Source organism: Aethalodelphis obliquidens, unplaced genomic scaffold (assembly GCF_003676395.1).
Source record: "Aethalodelphis obliquidens isolate GAN/ISIS:26980383/991018 unplaced genomic scaffold, ASM367639v1 scaffold43, whole genome shotgun sequence".
Classification (NCBI taxonomy): Eukaryota; Metazoa; Chordata; class Mammalia; order Artiodactyla; family Delphinidae; genus Aethalodelphis; species Aethalodelphis obliquidens.
In genome coordinates, this window is record NW_020837987.1 from 5,296,160 (window position 1) to 5,313,638 (window position 17,479).

The 17,479-nt window shown below is 57.1% G+C and overlaps 2 protein-coding genes across 4 annotated transcripts; both read left to right on the top strand.

The window, feature by feature from the left end:
- The first annotated feature begins 328 nt into the window (after positions 1 to 328).
- USF2 (upstream transcription factor 2, c-fos interacting) lies at positions 329 to 10,291 on the top strand. 3 transcript variants are annotated; one of them, XM_027079033.1, is made up of 10 exons: positions 329 to 957; positions 1,228 to 1,274; positions 1,385 to 1,503; positions 1,640 to 1,840; positions 2,250 to 2,400; positions 2,525 to 2,612; positions 2,934 to 2,992; positions 9,095 to 9,257; positions 9,414 to 9,542; positions 9,639 to 10,291. In XM_027079033.1, exons 1-9 carry the CDS (start codon positions 893 to 895, stop codon positions 9,532 to 9,534), a joined length of 1,014 nt encoding a protein of 337 aa, XP_026934834.1. In that variant the 5' UTR covers positions 329 to 892; the 3' UTR covers positions 9,535 to 9,542; positions 9,639 to 10,291. The 3 variants fall into 3 exon arrangements, with proteins under 3 accessions (XP_026934834.1, XP_026934833.1, XP_026934835.1); XM_027079032.1 differs by having other exon boundaries at positions 9,163 to 9,257; XM_027079034.1 differs by having other exon boundaries at positions 1,640 to 1,759; positions 9,163 to 9,257.
- Positions 10,292 to 12,091: 1,800 nt separating this feature from the next.
- On the top strand, positions 12,092 to 14,278 carry HAMP (hepcidin antimicrobial peptide). Its single transcript, XM_027079094.1, has 3 exons — positions 12,092 to 12,783; positions 13,764 to 13,823; positions 13,905 to 14,278. The coding sequence occupies exons 1-3, from the start codon at positions 12,700 to 12,702 to the stop codon at positions 14,004 to 14,006; spliced, it is 246 nt and encodes an 81-aa protein (XP_026934895.1). The 5' UTR covers positions 12,092 to 12,699; the 3' UTR covers positions 14,007 to 14,278.
- Positions 14,279 to 17,479: the final 3,201 nt, after the last annotated feature.

Sequence of the window (17,479 nt, forward strand, 5' to 3'; positions counted from 1 at the left end):
ACAGCGCGGCCGCCGGGGGCGCGCGTGCGCGCTCCTCTCCCCTTCCACCCCATCCACTCTTCCCCCCGCCCCCGACCTACTTTTCTGTCTCCAAACCCCGCCGCCTGCCTCGTTCCCGGCGACCAGAGCCCCTCCTCCGGGTTCCCCGGCGTTCCATCCGGGCCCGCGTTCCACTCGGGCGGCCCGCCGGCGGGTGCCGGGGCGGCGGCCGCGCTGGCGGCGACGGCGACCTCGCGCCCCGCCGACACCCGGGCCCCCGCACCCGCCCTCCATCGGAGACAGACAGCGCGCGCGCTCCCCGGGGGCTGCCCTCCCCCCGCGCGCGTCGGCCCCGGGCTCGCGCCGCCGCCGCCGCCGCGCGCGCGCAGCTCAAGTAAAGGAGGAAAAAAAAGGGGGAAAAAATAGAAAGCGGCGGCGGCGGCTGCAGCAGCGATCCGCCGCCGCACTGGGCCAGGCCGGGCGGCGGACGCGCGAGCCGGCGACCCAGGGGAGAGGCTGCGGCCATCCAGGGCGGGCCGGGTTAAAAAAAGTCGCGGCGGCGGCGGCTACTCAGGGAAGGAGGCCCGAGGGCCGCGAAGAGCGGGCGGGGGGCGGCTGCGCTGCGTCCCGGAGCCTAGAGCCGCCGGGAGCCGGCCGGCGGGCGAGAGGGCGGAGGCGGCTGCAGGAGCAGCGGCGGCGGCGGCGGCGGCGGCGGCATCTCCTCCTCACATGACCCCACTGTTTGTCCCCGTGATCAGCGCGAGCGGCTCCCGTGTCTCCTCCGTCCCCTCCTGCCGCGCGGCGTGAGCGCCGGGCTCGGGGCCCCCCCGGCCGCCCGCCCCCTCCCCTCCCTCCCTCCCCTCCCCTCCCCTCCCCCCCGGGCCCGGCGCCCCCCCCGCCCCCCCCCCCCCCCATGGACATGCTGGACCCGGGTCTGGATCCTGCTGCCTCGGCTACCGCTGCTGCTGCCGCCGCCAGGTAAGGGAGCCCGGCCGATCCGCGCCCCCGCGCGCCCTGGCCCCGGCCCTTCGGCCTGGCGGCCGGGCCGCCATGATCCCGAGCGGCCGCCGGGCCCAGCTCAAAATGGAGGCCGCGAGGGAGGGAGGACCCGCGCGAATATCCCTGGCCCCCGGACCTGGCGGTGCCGCAGCCCCAGACTGGGGCGGGCGGGATGGGGGCCCTGCACCTGGGCGAAGGGGCGGGGGCGCGGGCAACCTTGACCCCCTCTTCTTCCCGTCCTCCCCGCAGTCACGACAAGGGACCCGAGGCAGAGGAGGGCGTCGAGCTGCAGGAAGGTGAGTGCTCGCGGGGCCCACCGGGGCCGCGACCTGCGCCCGGGAGGGCACTGGGAGCGCTCTGGCCCGCGCCACCTCTGACCATCCCCCCTACCCTCCTCCGACCGCAGGCGGGGACGGCCCTGGGGCGGAGGAGCAGACGGCGGTGGCCATCGCCAGCGTCCAGCAGGCGGCGTTCGGCGACCACAACATCCAGTACCAATTCCGCACAGAGAATAATGGAGGACAGGTGAGCCTGCGGGCCCGGAGACCGGCGGGCAAGTGGAGGGTTGAGCCCCGGGTAGAGTGGGCGGGCTGGGAGGGGCTCGGACCTGGCCCCTACCCGGGCCCCAGCGCGGGTCTTCCTTCTCTGCCGCCCCCTGCAGGTGACATACCGCGTAGTCCAGGTGACTGATGGTCAGCTGGACGGCCAGGGCGACACAGCAGGCGCCGTCAGCGTCGTGTCTACGGCTGCCTTCGCGGGGGGGCAGCAGGCTGTGACCCAGGTGGGTGTGGATGGGGCCACCCAGCGCCCCGGCCCCGCTGCTGCCTCTGTGCCCCCAGGTCCCGCAGCGCCCTTCCCACTGGTAGGTGCCCAGCAACCCCCTGGGGGGATGGAGAAGGGACACTGCCTCTGTTCTTGGGGGAGCCCCAGGGGGTGGGGCACGTGGGACCAAGATGCTGCCTTCAGGCCCTCAGGTGAAATTTCTGTTCTGCACAGTGCAACCTGGGGCAAGATCTTTGGAACATTTTTTTTTTGTGAAAGGGGCATCACGGTAACAGGAAAGTCTCTTAAGAGTTAAAAGTGGGTCACTTCACTAAGTGATTGCTGAGTATCTGTCGAGTTCCAGGGCTGTGAGGCACAGGGCAGAGTGGCACACACAGAGGGGTTCCCCACTCTCCCTAGAGAATGCAGTAAACATCAAATATGGCAACTAGGGGATGGATTGGGGAACAAAGATGGCTAAGGGTGGCCTCTGTCCTCCTACTCCCTAGGCTGTAATCCAAAATCCCTTCAGCAATGGTGGCAGCCCGGCAGCTGAGGCTGTCAGTGGGGAGGCACGATTTGCCTATTTCCCAGCGTCCAGTGTGGGAGATACCACGGCTGTGTCCGTACAGACCACAGACCAGAGCTTGCAGGCTGGAGGTAAAGGAAGGAAGGGGCCAGGGCGGAAGGCAGGGGAGGCAACAGGCCTAGCAGGGAGGGAAGCACCCCCGGCCAGGTCTGACTCTGTCCCCAGTTTTAGCACTGACCCCTGCTTTCCCTGCAGGCCAGTTCTATGTCATGATGACGCCCCAGGACGTGCTTCAGACAGGAACGCAGAGGACAATTGCACCCCGGACACACCCCTACTCCCCGTATGTGCCGGAGACCTGGTCCCAGGGGTAGGGGACACTGGGAGGGCCTGGTGTGGGGGCCCAAGGAAGGGAATGTGTTTCTGAAATCGGAGCCAGGCAGTTGAGTACACGGCAGGCAGTTGGTGTATTTTTTGGTCGGTTTTTGTTTCTTTCGTTTAAGTAAAGAAAATGCCATGTTCTCTCCTCTCTCTCGTTTTTTCTCTTTCTCTCTCTGCATATGGATACGTGTTGCAAAGATCATTTTTAAGTCTGACTCCTTAATAAACGTTTGGACCAATGGGCTGGAGGTAACATGCACCTATTTTTTTTTTTCTTTTCTAGGAAAATCGACGGAACCAGGACACCACGGGATGAGAGAAGGAGAGCTCAACATAATGAAGGTAAGGTCAGGGTGGAGCTGCTGGGCCTCACGGGCACAGCCTGGCCCGGTGCTTGGAGTCACAGATCAGCAGGCATGCGACAAGTACGTGAGAGGTGCTTGTCGAATGCTGGAAAAGCAGAAATGTGGAGGTTCGCTGTCGTGAGCAAATAGGCAGGAGGTGTGAGCTGCAGCGTGTTTAACATCCTGGCTAGTGACTTTGAATTAATTACTAATATTTTAAATGGCAAGTTTCACATTCATGTATGGATTTCCTGCTCCTTTTGGAAAGTTGGGTTGGTCTGGCTCACCTGGACCTGCCTTCCCACAAAGCAGCTGTTTTGCTCAAGCCCTCCCACGCCTCTGCCGGCCTAGCTTCCAGGAGTAGCTCTGGTCTGAGAGAGAGTACATCTGAAGATGAAACTGCGAGAAGTCCATGTCTCTGGCTGAGGCCAGAGCATGTCCAGGGGACACTTCCACCCAAATAGCCATCATTCAGCGGATATTTCCTGAAGGTGGATATTAGGCTGGGCAGTACATGCCCCGTGCCACTAGTCTGGAGTGTCCAGGAAGCTCAGAGTAGTTCAGGCTGTTTGATTGAACACTGACTGGGGGATCAGGTGACGTTTCCCCCAGGGAAGTGGCCTTTGGGAGTGCCTGTCCAGCAGAGGGAAGCACAGGAAGGCAGGGTAGAGTGAGGTTGCTTCGTGGGTGCTGGTTTGGTTAAAGCAGAGGTTCTATGTGGAGTGCTTGGGAGGAGAGAGTTGGGAGGGTCAAGGAAGGCCTTGAACGTCAGGGTGAGGACCTGAGAGTCCTAAAGGTGTTTGATTGGGAGGTGGGCGTATGCGGCTGTGATCTAAGCTGCTCAGTGAGTTCAGGCATTCATTCAGCACATACGTACTGTGTGCCAGCCCCTGTTCTAGGCCTCAGATACAGCAGCAGATAATGGAACAGACACCTTGGCTCTTGCAGGGTGTTCATTCTGGTGGGAGAGACAGAAACTACAGAAAGCTACAATAAGACGTCAGGGAACATAAGTCATGTGTCACGTGAAGGAAGATAAGCCCGGGTAAGGAGATGGAGGGTTATGGCGGCAGTGTGCTCTGTAGCCCTCTCTAGGAGTGACGGCTGAGCAGGGGCCTGAATGGGAAGAGTCCCAGGCAGCGAGGGACAAGCAAGTGCAAACACCCAGGCCTGGGCTGGAACAGACTTGGTGTGTCTGAAGAAGAGCAGGTTTCAGGAAAGATAAGAGGAAGTTGGTGGGGTCGTGGGTGGCCTGGCCAGGGCCAGATCACGTGGGGCCTTGTCAGAGGCCTTCCTGGGGTCCCCATTCCTAGGTTTTTATTCTGCTTCGAGGGGAAGTAAGCAGAGGGATTGTGTGTGGAGGCTGGATGGTGAGGGTGGTGGGGCACCAGAGGTTAGGGAAACGAGAGTTGACTGCAGCTGTGGGCCTCAGACAGGGCGGGGCCTGAACGGGGCTTGTGGGGGCCCGAGCTGTGGGGCGGAGGAGCACAAGGCTGCAGAATCAGGATTTCGTGAATCAGGCTTTCATGACGGGGTCAGGTTCATTTAAAGGGGAGGGTTGAGTGTGAGCTTGGTTTTGGGTGTGATGGGTTTCAGGGGTCTCCAGTTGTCTACCTTGGGCAGTCCTGCTCTACTGGCTCTACTGGTCGTATGACCTTAGGCTGGTTCTTAACCTCCGCGCCTGTTCAGTCCTCTTAAGAACGCGTTAACGCGACTGACTACCCCAGAGGCTCGTAGTGAGGGTGCAGCACGCTGAGTCGTGAGCCCCCAGCAGGGTGGTGTGCCGCCTGGTAAGACCACAGCTAACGATCGGGAGACCAGCCAGCCACCCTCCACCCTCCTCGCACTCTGCCTCTCACTGGATTAATCCAGCTCCAAAGTCGTGACTTCTCCTCATCCTGTAAAAATCAGTCTCGCTGCGACCTTGCCCTTGCCCTCCAGCTGTGACCTGCCCACTCTCTCCTAACCTGCAGTGTTTGACCCACCCTCTGCCTGGCCTCCCCGTACCCTTGGCAGTCTGGCTCATTTCTCTATCAAAACGGCTCTATTTAAGGTCACTCGTGATGACCTCATTGCCAAATCCACTAGGGCTTCCTTTCCTGTCTGCGCTCCAAGCATCTGACCCTGCCCGTTCCCCTCCTTTCGGGAATGTTCCTTTCTGCTCTACCTGCTCTGATTCTCCTTTCCAGCCTGCTCCTGAGGGCAGGGCTTCACAGTCACGGCTGTCCTCACGAGGTGCTGAATGGGTAGGTCGGAGGGGGAGCTTGGGAGTCCGTGTTTCCACAAGTTCCCCAGGTGACTCTTCACGATGGGCGAGGTTTGGAAAGTGCTTTGGCTGTTAGCGTTTCTGGAGGTCCAGCCCCTTCTGGCGGTCTCAGGAGAGTGAAACATCAGGCCCAGGGATGGTCAGTATCCCCGAGACCCTATCCCCGGTTGTCGGTGTTTGTCATTTCTCCCGGGAGTGCGTCTGCGAGCTTTATCCAGAAAAGTATGTGATTCCAAAAAGGAGAGACTGCCCCCTGATGCCCTCCCAGGGCTTCCCCTGCCCCCCGCACTGCACAAAGCTGTCTTTCTGCTCCATCTCTCTGGATCTCCTTTGCACCCATATTTTGAAGTGCCCGTTCAGAATCTCCATTTTTGGTTGTCCTTGAAACACCTCACACTCAACTTGTCCAAGACAGAACCTTCTGTCCGTCCTTCCCAAAGCCTCCCTTTTCCAGAGCAGCAAAAGGCACCCCTGTCCTGATTACCGCAGCCGGACTTGAGAGCCAGGCCATTTCGGCTCTGCCCTGTTCCCTCACATCCACAAGCCCTGAGACGCTGTGCCGAAGTGGACCTCAAATCAGCTCTGTCTCCTTTTTCCCTCTTTCCCACATTTCTTGGTACCACAGGGGCCCATCTCTGGGCCGCAGATGCTTCAGGGGCCTGAGGGAGTCAGGATACTTAGTGTGGCAGAAGGGGGAGTGGTGATCCCTGTGGAGAACTGCGGTCTGTGTGTCTGTCCTGCCTGAAGGGTGACTGCATGGTGCCAGCCATCGCTGCCGTGTCAGAATTTGGGCCCACTACTGCCAGAACCTCTGAGGAGCCAGAAATCTAGGTCTTTATATGAAGTCTGATTTTTGAGTTGCTTTTTCTATGCATCGGTTTCCACTCGTACTGTTACTAATTTATTTCTTCTGCTTAATATGGGTTTAATTTGCTGGGGGTTTTCCCCTGTCTCTCAAGATGATTTTAAGCCTGCCTTTCTTCTCAATTTAAGCCTTTACAGTTGCGATCCAGTCCAACGCTGCTTTAGCTCTATCCCATTTGGATAGGTTGTGCTCCCTTGTCATTCGATTAAAGGTATTTCTAGTTTTCCCTATGATCTCTTTGAGCCATGGCTTATTTGGAAGTGTGTTGTTTAACTACAAATGTTTATGGATTTTTTGGCTATCTTTTTGTTATTGATTTTTAAGTGAGTTTTGTTGTGGTCAGAGAACATACTCTATGTATGTAATTTCAGTTATTTGAAATTCGTTGAGACTTACTTTTACGGCCCCAAATACGGTCTATTTTGGTGAAAGTTTCTTTGTGTGTTTGAAAAGACAGTGTATCTGCTGCTATGTGTGGAGTGTTCCGTCGGTGGTATAGGTCAGGTTGACTGACAGTGTTCAGGTTTTCTATCCTCATTTTTTTATCTACTTGTCCTGTCAATTGCTGAGGAGTGTTGATGTCTTACATTTGTGGATTTGCCCATTTCTCCCATTAGTCCTGGCAGATTTTGCTTCTAAATTGTGTTTTAAATGTTGTATGGGTGTGACTTAAGCCTTCTGAGAAACGGACATGGCCTTGGTTTTAACTGGTCTTCCTCCATTTCGGTTGTGCCGAAGTGGTCTTCCCAAGCCACAGGCCTGACCGCATTGCCAAGAAAGGCCCTAGACTCGAGGGCCTAGACCCCTAGGGGAAGAGAAGACAAGGTCCAGACCTGCTAGCAGGGCATTCAGGGGTTCTCAACCTGTTTCTGCAATCTATTCCTGCCACCCTGCGCCACCCCCTGCACCCTCCAAGGTGTTTCCATATCACCGTTTCTGGGTTTCTTGATGCCTGTCGGCCTGATGTCCTTCCTCTCAGAAACCAGCCCAAATGTTTCCTTTCTAAATCCTTCTCTGAAGATATGCCCCACCTCACTCCATGCAGAATGCATCGTTCCCCAGGCACTCGGTACAGTCTTCAGTTATAACACACAGTCCTGTGGCGTCGGTGTCTCCTGTTCACGTGCATGTCACGCTGGTGCTGTGAGTGCCAGCAGGGCAGAGGTTGAGTCCACCATGGACTTCAGCCTCGCGGAGTGCCCTGCACACAGTAGGGCAGGCGGTAAATTTTGAAGAAGCAAATGCGAACTGCTGTCCCCCGCCCCCGCATCCCTGCCCCCGGTGGCTTGAAGTGAGGAGTGTGTGTGGGATGCAGCTGCAGCACGGAGCCCAGGCTCAGGAATGTCGGGCTGCGGGAGGGTAGAGGAAGGAACTGGGCAGCCATCTGCTCTAGAGCTCCTCAGCTGAACCCCTAGAGTGGAGCGCGCTGCTGAGGGACGTGGTGGCCAGTGCTGCCAGACCTGGGCAGGCCCTTAGCTCCGCTGCTGTTTTGGACCACAGAGTCCCCAAAGACCGTAAGACAGGGTCGTCCTCGCTGGGAAAGTTCACTCACCACGGTAGTGATGGGGCCCAGGTCTGTGCACTCGCTGACCCCAGGGCCAGGGTCAGGTGAAGCTCAATACTGGGCATCATCTTACCGTGGTAGGGGGAGGTTTCGGCGGAAAGAGAGGAGAGGGAGGGAGGAAGCGAGTCCACGTGGGAGGATGTTGTCACCGAGGCCAAAGTGGGGGGCTCTTGGAAGGACCGGTCAGCAGCGAGTGGGCAAAAGCAAGTGCCCGGAGAAGACAGCTGGATGTGCCTGTTAGTGGCCAGGCCCACCCTTTGAGGGAGAGTCGGGTCGGGGGGTGGGGCTGGCCTCAGCGGAGGAGAGGAGTCAGGAGCAAGCTTCTGGCCCACCCCATCTTTCTCACGCTCACCCGACCCCTCCCCCAGTCTCCCAACCCTGAGAAAATACCCCTTGGCCCTCCTTGCCAGGTCCCACCTACGGTCCCCGTTCCTCTATAGACACCACCTGCATTTGTCCATGGGCTGCCCTGGCAGGGGGATGAGAGTGTGTGGGTGAGAGTCACAGGGGCAGCTGGGCTTTCTTGTGTGTCCCCAGCAATTGCCTAGTACGAAGGGCTGGGATAGCTTTGTTCAGTGAGCCCCAAACCAGGGGTCTCAGGCTGCCATGCAGGCAGACCCCAGGCCGCCGTCATAGGTCACGACGGGCCAGATGAGAAGACAGGGCAAAGACACATACGAGTCCTGCCTGAAGGGGGCAGCTTCCCTGCAACTCAGCAGACAGAGTGAGGTTGTGGTGTTTTATGAAATAAATCACAAATCTGGACTTTTCAAGTGAAATATGCCAGTAGTTTGTCAAACCTGGCCTTCAAGAGAGGGTTCGTAGCGCTTCTTCCTGGGTGACCCAGTGCCCTGATGGGCCAGGCCCCTGAGAGCCGCAGTGCCAGCCAGGGAAGCTGAGACTTGCTGCGGGGGCCCTGGAAAAGGACTTCCAGTGGAGGTGAGACGTGGTCAGACCGTGATTTTAAAGATGAAAAGAGAAATAGGATCATGGGGCCCAGAGCTGTGGGGAGACCTGAGCACCATGGAGAATCAAATGCAGGGGCCGTGGGGACTGGAGAAGGGTGCCCGGGTCCTGTGTAAAGGGCTCTGGCCCATTCTTGCCTGCCAAGAACACGTGCCCACTGTGGCCACAACTCCAGTTTTCAAAAGAGGCCAGTTGTTAGGTGAAGTTTCCTAATTTTTAAATGTTGAATCAGATTTTTGAAAACACGCTGGACGGGTAAAGCGAACCCTGCAGCCCCCCAGCTGTCGATTCTGCCTTGAGGTACGTGTGGCACTTGAGGGTTCCTCTTGAGGAGCGATGTGGAGTGGGCTGGAGCCAGCTGCCTGGGTTCAGATCGGAGCCCCGCACTTGCTGGCGGTGTGACCTTGGGTGGCCTCGGCTCTCATGGCACCTGCCTTAGGAGGTGAATCGCCCGGGCACAGAGGGAGTGCTGTGAACGTAGCCTCGTTCTTGCTGTTCTTGCTGCAGTGGAGCGGAGGCGGAGGGACAAGATCAACAACTGGATCGTCCAGCTTTCAAAAATCATTCCAGATTGTAATGCAGATAATAGCAAGACAGGAGCGGTGAGTGCCCTCCGGCCCTCAGTGCTGTTGCGGCCCGTCCCCGACCCCTTGCGGAGAGTCTGCCTGGCCGCCAGAGGCGGGAGCCACCCGGGGCCGAGCCGGTGGGCGGCGGGCGGCGGCCAGCGGGCGGTGCTGACGCTCATGCCCACCCCCCAGAGTAAAGGAGGGATCCTGTCGAAGGCCTGCGACTACATCCGGGAGCTGCGCCAGACCAACCAGCGCATGCAGGAGGCCTTCAAGGAGGCCGAGCGGCTGCAGATGGACAGTGAGCTCCTGAGGCAGCAGGTGAGCGGCAGGCCTGGGCGGGTGGCGAGGCGCGCCCAGGAACCCCAGGACGCGGGGAGCCAGCCCCGGCTGCCTGTGCCCCGTCGTGTCTGGCAGATCGAGGAGCTGAAGAACGAGAACGCCGTGCTCCGCGCCCAGCTGCAGCAGCACAACCTGGAGATGGTGGGCGAGAGCGCCCGGCAGTGACGCCGTCCGCAGCGTGCGGCGCGGGCCGCCTCCGGGCCCCTGCCGTCCCTTTCCCCAGCCCTTAGCACAGAGAGGGACAGACGCCCCTCCCCCAGCTGCGTTTTTTATAGTAGATTTTTAACAAAAAACGGGGAGAAATAATGAATTTCTGTGGATAAGCACCCACTGCTCTCCTCAACTTGGAAACAATATCCTCCCTGCCCGTCTGTCTGTCTCCCTTCTCCCGGCCCCTACTCAGCCCTGGCACTTCTAGTGGCCTCACCTGGAGGCAAGAGGAAGGAGGACAGAGCCCCTGCCATACCCCACTGCCTCCTTGGACTCTAGACGTACTGAGACAGGGTGCTTATGGGAAGGAGGGGAGCCTTTGGGGGGCCAGCCCTGGGGCCTGGACCTAAGCAGGGAGGCCATGTCCCACCCCACCTCTTGTTTCTGGAACCCTGCTCCCCTTTGGGTGTGTGAGTGTGTTCTAATTTTCTTTATGGAAAAAAATGGACAAAAAAAAAATAGAGAGAGAGAGAGGTATTTAACTGCAATAAACTGGCCCCATGTGGCCCCGCCTTGTCTGTCTGTGTATCTGTCCATCTCAGGTGTGGGGAGGGAGTCTGGGGTCTGTGCAGGGCTCCTGAGGGCAGGGCTTCCCTCTTGTGTTGGTGGCTGTGTGCTGGTCCCTGCCATCCAGTACCGCCTGGTACCCAGTCTGTTGGTTGTGTGGATGAAGGAATTAAGGAATGAATGGCCTCGTGGAGGCCCCAGGTGTTGCATATGTGGTGTGGGGGACAGGGGGAGCCAGGGTCAAGGACATGTCCCATGTGTTTGGAGGAGAGGCTGGGGTCTTCGTGTCACCAGTTCCTAAACAGGACTGGCTCCTGGCCCTGCTCTTCTGGGCTGACGCCCTCCCCTCTGCATCAGCCAATGGTGGGGCCTGGCCTTGAGCACCCCCACCCCCAGGGAGGGCAGATGGCCAGGAAGCCAGGCTTGGCCCGTCAGCCTGTCGCCTTGCGCTGCAACTCTGGCGCCTGTGCTGTGACCCCTGCCCCTGGTTGATGATGAAACCTGGCCTGAGTTGAGATGCAGTGATGCCTGGCAGTGCTGGGCGATGCTGCCGTGTCTCCCCGTGCAACTCCAGCCACTCCCAGCATCTAGGCCTGGTCACCTGACTGAGCTCGCCACGCTGCGCCCATCCCAGATGCCCCCAGCTGGTTTCTTCCTTCCAAGGGCCCCGTCTCCTCTCCTCCTCTGTCTGAGAGTGAGGTTGTGTGCAGCTGGAGGGGCCTAACAGAGTGAGTGGGGAGGCAAATGGCAGGGAACAGCATTACTTCCCAGGGGCCCCCCACTTTTGTGCTCTTTGAGTGGGCCCTGGCAGCAGTTTGGGGCCAGGAAGAAGAGTTCATTCCTTGACAGCACCATCCCCAGGTTCGTAGGGTTAACACTGGATGGCCCTAGAGTGAGTCGGAGAGGGAAAATGGCCAAGGGGCCATCTCTGGAGTCAAGGTTTGCTGTTCTCCTGGGCCGTGTGCGCTCTAAGATGGTTCAGGTCATGGGTAGCAATGAGGTTGCCGCAGTCGGGCAGCCTCAGCTCAGCTCCCCTTTGCATGGTGGGCAGGGAGCCGGCCCTCTGAAGGAAAGCCTGGGTGGTTAGTGTTTGCCGACGTCTGTGGCGTAAGGACTCCCACATCAGTGGGTTTCAAGGTGCCAACACGATGCCCCTAACTTTGGAGTTGGGATGGGACGCGCACAAGCTGCTTGTTGAGCCATATGGGCCAGGTCCGGCAGACCCACCGTGCCCTCCTGTGTTTTCTGGGAGGCAGGAAAGCCTGGGGATGAGGGCACAGGCCCCAGTCAGGCTGCCCGGGCTGAAGTCCCGACTGCCTCTGGCTGGCCGAGCTTGGGCAGCGCCCTCACCTTTGCCTGCAGCTCCTCTCCTGAAAAGTGAAGAAAGTAAGTCTCAGGTGGACATGGTGGACTCCTCTCTCAGGAGCAGGATCTAGGAAGCCTGGCCCCTGGGGTCAGTGGCTGAGAAGGCAGCTAGCACCCGGAATACAGAGCAGAGCCCAGGATGGGTCAGGTAGGAGCTGCCCAGAGGATAGGTGGCACAGGCCGAGTTAACCCAAAAGTGAGGCAATACACCTGCCGGCTCATGAGGTGCAGTCAGATGTTAGCTATTACCGTCACCACTGTCTTTTTTGGCCAAAAGTTCGCAGGAACATTTCCCAGATACCAGGGCCACATCTTAAGTTTCTGACACTTGAAAAACCCTACAGGTGGGGCTTCCCTGGAGGTCCAGTGGTTAAGACTCTGCCTTCCAATGCAGCGGGTGCGGGTTCCATCTCTGGTCGGGGAGCTAAGATCCCACAGGCCTCATGGCCAAAAACCAAAACAAAACAAGCAATATTGTAACAAATTCAATAAAGACTTTAAAAGTGGTCCACATCAAAGAAAAAAAAAAAAAGACCCCATACGTGTTCTGGGGGCTCCTGTCGACACAGACTCCTGCACGTGGCCGTCACGGTGTTCCCTGCCCGGCAAGTGACAGCCATATGGCATGTGAATGAGGAGGCCGGGGAAGGGTGGGGAAGGAGGGCGCCTCACTCCTGCTCATCGACCAGTTCAGCTGCTGGGGCAAAAGGTGGAATTTTTTCTGAAATCAACAGGGTGATGTCATGTTGGGGAAAGTGTTTCCCAGGTGGCTGGCAAGAGGCGTGTGTCTGTGGTCGCGTCTGTCCCACCTCCTGGACACACCTCTGCTGGCTGAGGGTGACACAACCCTGTTCCCTGTCACTCTGTTCCCGCTTATCTCTCCCGCCTTTTCGGCGCCACCACCTTCTTGGAAATGAGTTGGGCCAAAGGGGAGGGGGCTTAGCATCCCCGCCCCCCCTCCCCCAGGAGGCCCCATAAAAGCAACTGTAACTGGGCTCCCAGACACCAGAGCAAGTCCTAGACGTAACAGAAGGACAGCCAGACGGACGGCACAATGGCACTGAACGCGCAGATCCGGGCCACCTGCCTCCTGCTTCTCCTGGTCAGCCTGACCAGTGGCTTCGTTCTCCCACCCCAGGTGAGAGCCCACAGGGTCTGGGCCCAGGAGGGCAGCCAGAATCGCAACGGAGAGCCAGGCCCCTGGGAGGGGACAGCGGAGGGCAGCAGGAGACCCCAGCACGGGCCAGAGCTCAGGGCAAGCAAAGGGGGACAGACAGCTGCTCGAAGTGCAGAGATGGGGTACTGAGTAGCAGGGACTGGGGGCCCTGATCTAATTCCACAGTTATTTATTGAGGGCCTACTCTGTGTTAAGTCCTCTTCTAGACAGTGGTGACCAAGCAGTGAACAAGGTAGATGAGAGAAGACTCTCGTGGAGCTTACATCCTGGTCAGGGAAATTAGTCAGTGAACTTAAAACAAGTGAACACTTGTGTTCAGTAAATGCTATTCGTGAATAACATAAAAGATGGTGGAAGAGTGGTGATGTGGGTTGGCTTCTTTAGCTGGCATCAAGGGCTGGCTCTTTTGTGAGAAAATGTTATTTGACCTATGACAGGGAGGAGAAGAGAAGGGGGCAGCCAGCCAAGACCAAGGTGGGGCAAGCATGGTGTACCGGAGGACTAGAGGGCTTGGTAAGGGAAGGAGATGGTGCTTCGAGAGGAGACCAAGGGGTGGCCATGCCACGTCTCGTGGGCAACTGTGCAAACGCTGATCTTCCTCCAAGCACAGGGGAAGCCCTGCAGGCTTTTAAGCCGAGATCTGACGGATAACCCATGCGGAACGGGTTGTAAGGGACAAGATACAGGCAGGGACTGGCCTCCAGGCCACGGAGAGTGCTAAGGAAGAGTGAGCAGCTGTGGAGAGAGAAGACAGATCTGGGATGTTTGTAGGCAGGAGAACCACCCGTGGGAAGGTGCGGAAAGGCCACAACGTAAGGCCACTCCTAGGATTCCAGCTGAACCAGCGGACCCAACCCCTGGGGAGGAGCTGGTCGGTAGGAGCGAGACTGAGAGCTCTGCCGGGGGCCCTGCCGTCCTCAATTCCCCTTTTGCTTTCACAGACAAGACAGCTCGCAGACCTCCAGACCCAGGACACAGCAGGAGCTGCAGCTGGCTTGACGGTGAGGTCCCCTGGCACTCCCTTCAGAGCCTCCCACGCCTTCCCATGCCTACGCCCCGCTCACTGCCCTTCTTTCCCACAGCCCGTGCTCCAGAGGCTGAGACGAGACACCCACATCCCCATCTGCATGTTCTGCTGCGGCTGCTGTTTTAAAGCAACATGTGGGTTATGCTGCAGAACATAGAGCAGCCCCTGCTGCCCTGCCCCCAGTCCCTTATTTATTCCTGCTACCCTCCAACCCTCAGTGAACGGTCTTGGAATAAAATGTCCGGTTCTAGCTCTTATTTTCCAAACCAGAGTCCATTGTCTTTTCTCCCTGCCAAAGGCCTATGCCAGAGGCTCGTTGTGGCCCCTGTCTTGGGAGGGCCAGTTCTCGGTGGGGTGTGCGGGGTTGGTGTGTACTGGGGCTTGCAAGGAAGCTTGTTGAGGGATAGTTGGTTTCTGTTCTTCCCATCTTTCCCCACTTCAGAAAACGTCGAATTTATGTTGCAACAGCAGGGAATGAAAGTTAAAGTTTCCTCCTTACAATCTGCAATTTACAGGGGTAAATTCACATGCCTAGCAAGGGTTCTCAGAGTAAGGTCTGGGGACTGCTCCAGGGCTCCACAAGGTGGAAACTACTAAGATGTTTCCCGTCTTTCTCACTCTCATTCCCTCGTGAGTGGACAGCGAGGCCCCATGACGTGTGAGGACGTCATCCTTCTGACGTCTGGTAGATTGTGTGCTTGTGTGTCTTGTGCTTTAAAAATTTCTGTTTCAATTTCTAATAGATTAAGCACCTATAGGTATAACTCACTAGAACACAAGGTTTTTGAAGTTCTCAGTAAGTTTTCAGAGTATAAAGGGGTCCTGAGACCAAAACACTTGAGAACCACTGGCCTTCAGGGACCACTAGGTGACGCAAATGACTGAGATGTGATGGATTTGTTTCACAGGAGCATCTTCACTTATATTCTCTCAATAACAACATACTTTGCATAGGAGATACGTAGGACAATACTGTTCATCTCCACAAGCGGTTGAATTCCCTCCCTTGCTTCTTGAAAACTGTATCCCTCTCAATTTATCTGATTTCCCCACTTTTGATAGAAGAAATGCAAGATGCATTTCACTATCATCTTAGCCCATGAGAACACCTCAGCGCTAGCGTGACGATAAAGGGCCTCGGCCATTTGGCCTCAATGTTGCATAAAGATAGGGAGTGGGGAGGCCTGGGGCCCCATCTAAAGAGGGCTGCCAGGCATAGCTGCCGTGCCCACAGGCAGGCGACACATGGCTAGAGCGCCTTTTCAAGAGAAGGTGGCGGGCTTCCCTGGTGGCGCAGTGGTTGAGTCCGCCTGCCGATGCAGAGAACGCGGGTTCGTGCCCCGGTCCGGGAAGGTCCCACATGCTGCGGAGCGGCTGGGCCCGTGAGCCATGGCCGCTGAGCCTGCGCGTCCGGAGCCTGTGATCCACAACGGGAGAGGCCACAACACTGAGAGGCCCGCATACCGCAAAAAAAAAAAAAAAAGAGAAGGTGGCAATCCTTATTTTATGTGAAATTTCCTGATCTTTAAAATATTGACAACTGATGAAAGGAATCTGATTTTTTAAAAATCAACACCCTAGGAGCCAAACCAAACCCAGCTGGTAGCCAGATCAGGCCCGTACACTACCGACTTCTGCCTCGGAAGCCACGAGAGGTTGGTCCTCTGGGAGAGGTTTTCCTGAACAGAGACCGAAGGATGGGGAGAGGAAGACGTGGGGAGCTTGGCGTCCTTTTAGCTGCGGGATCTCACAGGCATCCTCCTCTTGCTCTGAAACCCCACTTCCTCATCTGTAAAAGGACAGAAGCCTCTACAGTACTCAGATCGTTGGGCTGTTGAGATGCTCAGAGAGGGAGGAGTGTGAGTGGAAACTGTCAAATACCTCATCAATGCAAAGGATTCGTATTGACAGAGGAGGTGGAGGCCTCTCAGACCCTCCTGATGAATAAACACCGGGAGGTAGGAAACCCAAAATTGCTAATTACACTTGATGATACCAGTGCTCTTCTCTCACCTTAGCCGGTCCTTCAGGTGGTCCTAGTGATGTGAGGCGGAGGCACCCAAACATTAGCGTGCACCCGACTCTCCTGGAGGGCCTGGTAAAATGCAGATTTGGCAGGTCTGGGGTGGGGCCTTAGAATGTGCATTTCTAACGAGCTCCCAGCTGATACTGCTGCTGCTGGCCTGGGGGCCACAGTTTGAAGACTCCTGCTGTTGAAGCTGCCAACTCTGGCTGAGGGCAGAGAGCGCCTCTGGGTTGGACCAACCACCCACTACCCCTCAAGAGCACGTGCAACGAGTGGGCCTGGGAAGGCTTGATTCTGCCCTGAGATCAATTTTGCTTGGTCTGCACAATGTTTTAGACAAAAATTGGGCTAATATCTGAAGATAGAGGTATTTCACATAAAAATCTGAACTCCTGCTGTTATGGGCTGAACTATGTCCCTCTAAAATTTATACGTTGGGAATTCCCTGGTGGTCCAGTGTTTAGGACTAGGTGCTTTCACTGTGGTGGCCTGAGTTCAATTCCTGGTCGGGGAACTAAGATCCCACAAGCCGCATGGCAAAATAGAATAGGATAGAATAGAATCAAATAGAATAGAATAGAATAGAAAGAATAGAATAGAATAGAATCAAATAGAATAGAATAGAATAGAATAGAATGATCTATATGCTGAAGTCTTAATCCGCAGTGCGATTGTGTGGCATTTGGTGCTAGGGTCTTTACAGAGATAATCACATTAAAAGGAGGTCATTACGTTGGGTCCTAATACAATAGGACCGGTATGATTATAAAAAGTGGAAATTTGGACACAGAGACCCGCATATAGGGAAAATACCATGTGGACATGGAGACTTCTATCCTCCAGCACTGTGAGACAATAAACTCTGTTTCTTCAGCCACCCAGTTCATAAGACTTTGTCACAGTAGTCCTAGCAAACTAACACACCTGCCTCGCCTGGAAGGGCCCGGTGATCAGGCAGCACTGGTAGCGGGATCTGAGTAGCACCTCTCCTTTCTCCTGGCACATGCTCTCCGGTCCCCCAGTCCTCCCTTGGGCTGGAGACCTGAGTGCAGATCCCAGCGATAGAGCCCTCTGTGGGACTCACTCATGTGTACATCCCGCCCCCAGGGACAGCCGTCATTCAGTTCACACCCGGAGAGACGATAGACCCGCCCCCCTAAAATGCTCGGGCACAAGACCCCAAGGCGGCTGGCGTTGATGCTGAAGGCTGTGACATGAGTCCCCTAGGATCTCCGTGTCCTCTCCCAGAGCCCAAGCACCACGCCACGCTCTGGTCTGGAACCCTGGCGTTCAAGCCCCAGCCCACTCTCAGTGGGCCTTTGTCCCTGACTGGGAAAGGCACGGGCGGAGTCTGACATCATGAAGCCCGAGGTGGGGGTGGGACTCCCCATCCCCCTCCATCCCCAGTCTGAGGGATTTCCCCACCCATCACCCTCTGCATCTCCCCCCCCACCCCCGGGGCCGGGCTCTCCCTTGGGAGAAAGGACCCTCCCCGCCTCCCTCCCTACTGCCCTGGCCTGAAGGAGGACAGAAGATGCCCCAGTGTGACTAAACAGCTCATGATCAAACCACTACTCCACTTCATCACACCACCATCACCATGC

Coding starts and splice junctions, on each gene's coding strand:
- USF2 (XM_027079032.1), top strand. CDS start 893: ATGGACATGCTGGACCCGGGTCTGGATCCTGCTGCCTCGGCTACCGCT. Junction 2,613..2,933: donor CGGACACACCCCTACTCCCC/GTATGTGCCGGA, acceptor TTTCTTTTCTAG/GAAAATCGACGGAACCAGGA. Junction 9,543..9,638: donor GTGAGCTCCTGAGGCAGCAG/GTGAGCGGCAGG, acceptor CGTGTCTGGCAG/ATCGAGGAGCTGAAGAACGA.
- HAMP (XM_027079094.1), top strand. CDS start 12,700: ATGGCACTGAACGCGCAGATCCGGGCCACCTGCCTCCTGCTTCTCCTG. Junction 12,784..13,763: donor GCTTCGTTCTCCCACCCCAG/GTGAGAGCCCAC, acceptor TTGCTTTCACAG/ACAAGACAGCTCGCAGACCT. Junction 13,824..13,904: donor GAGCTGCAGCTGGCTTGACG/GTGAGGTCCCCT, acceptor TCTTTCCCACAG/CCCGTGCTCCAGAGGCTGAG.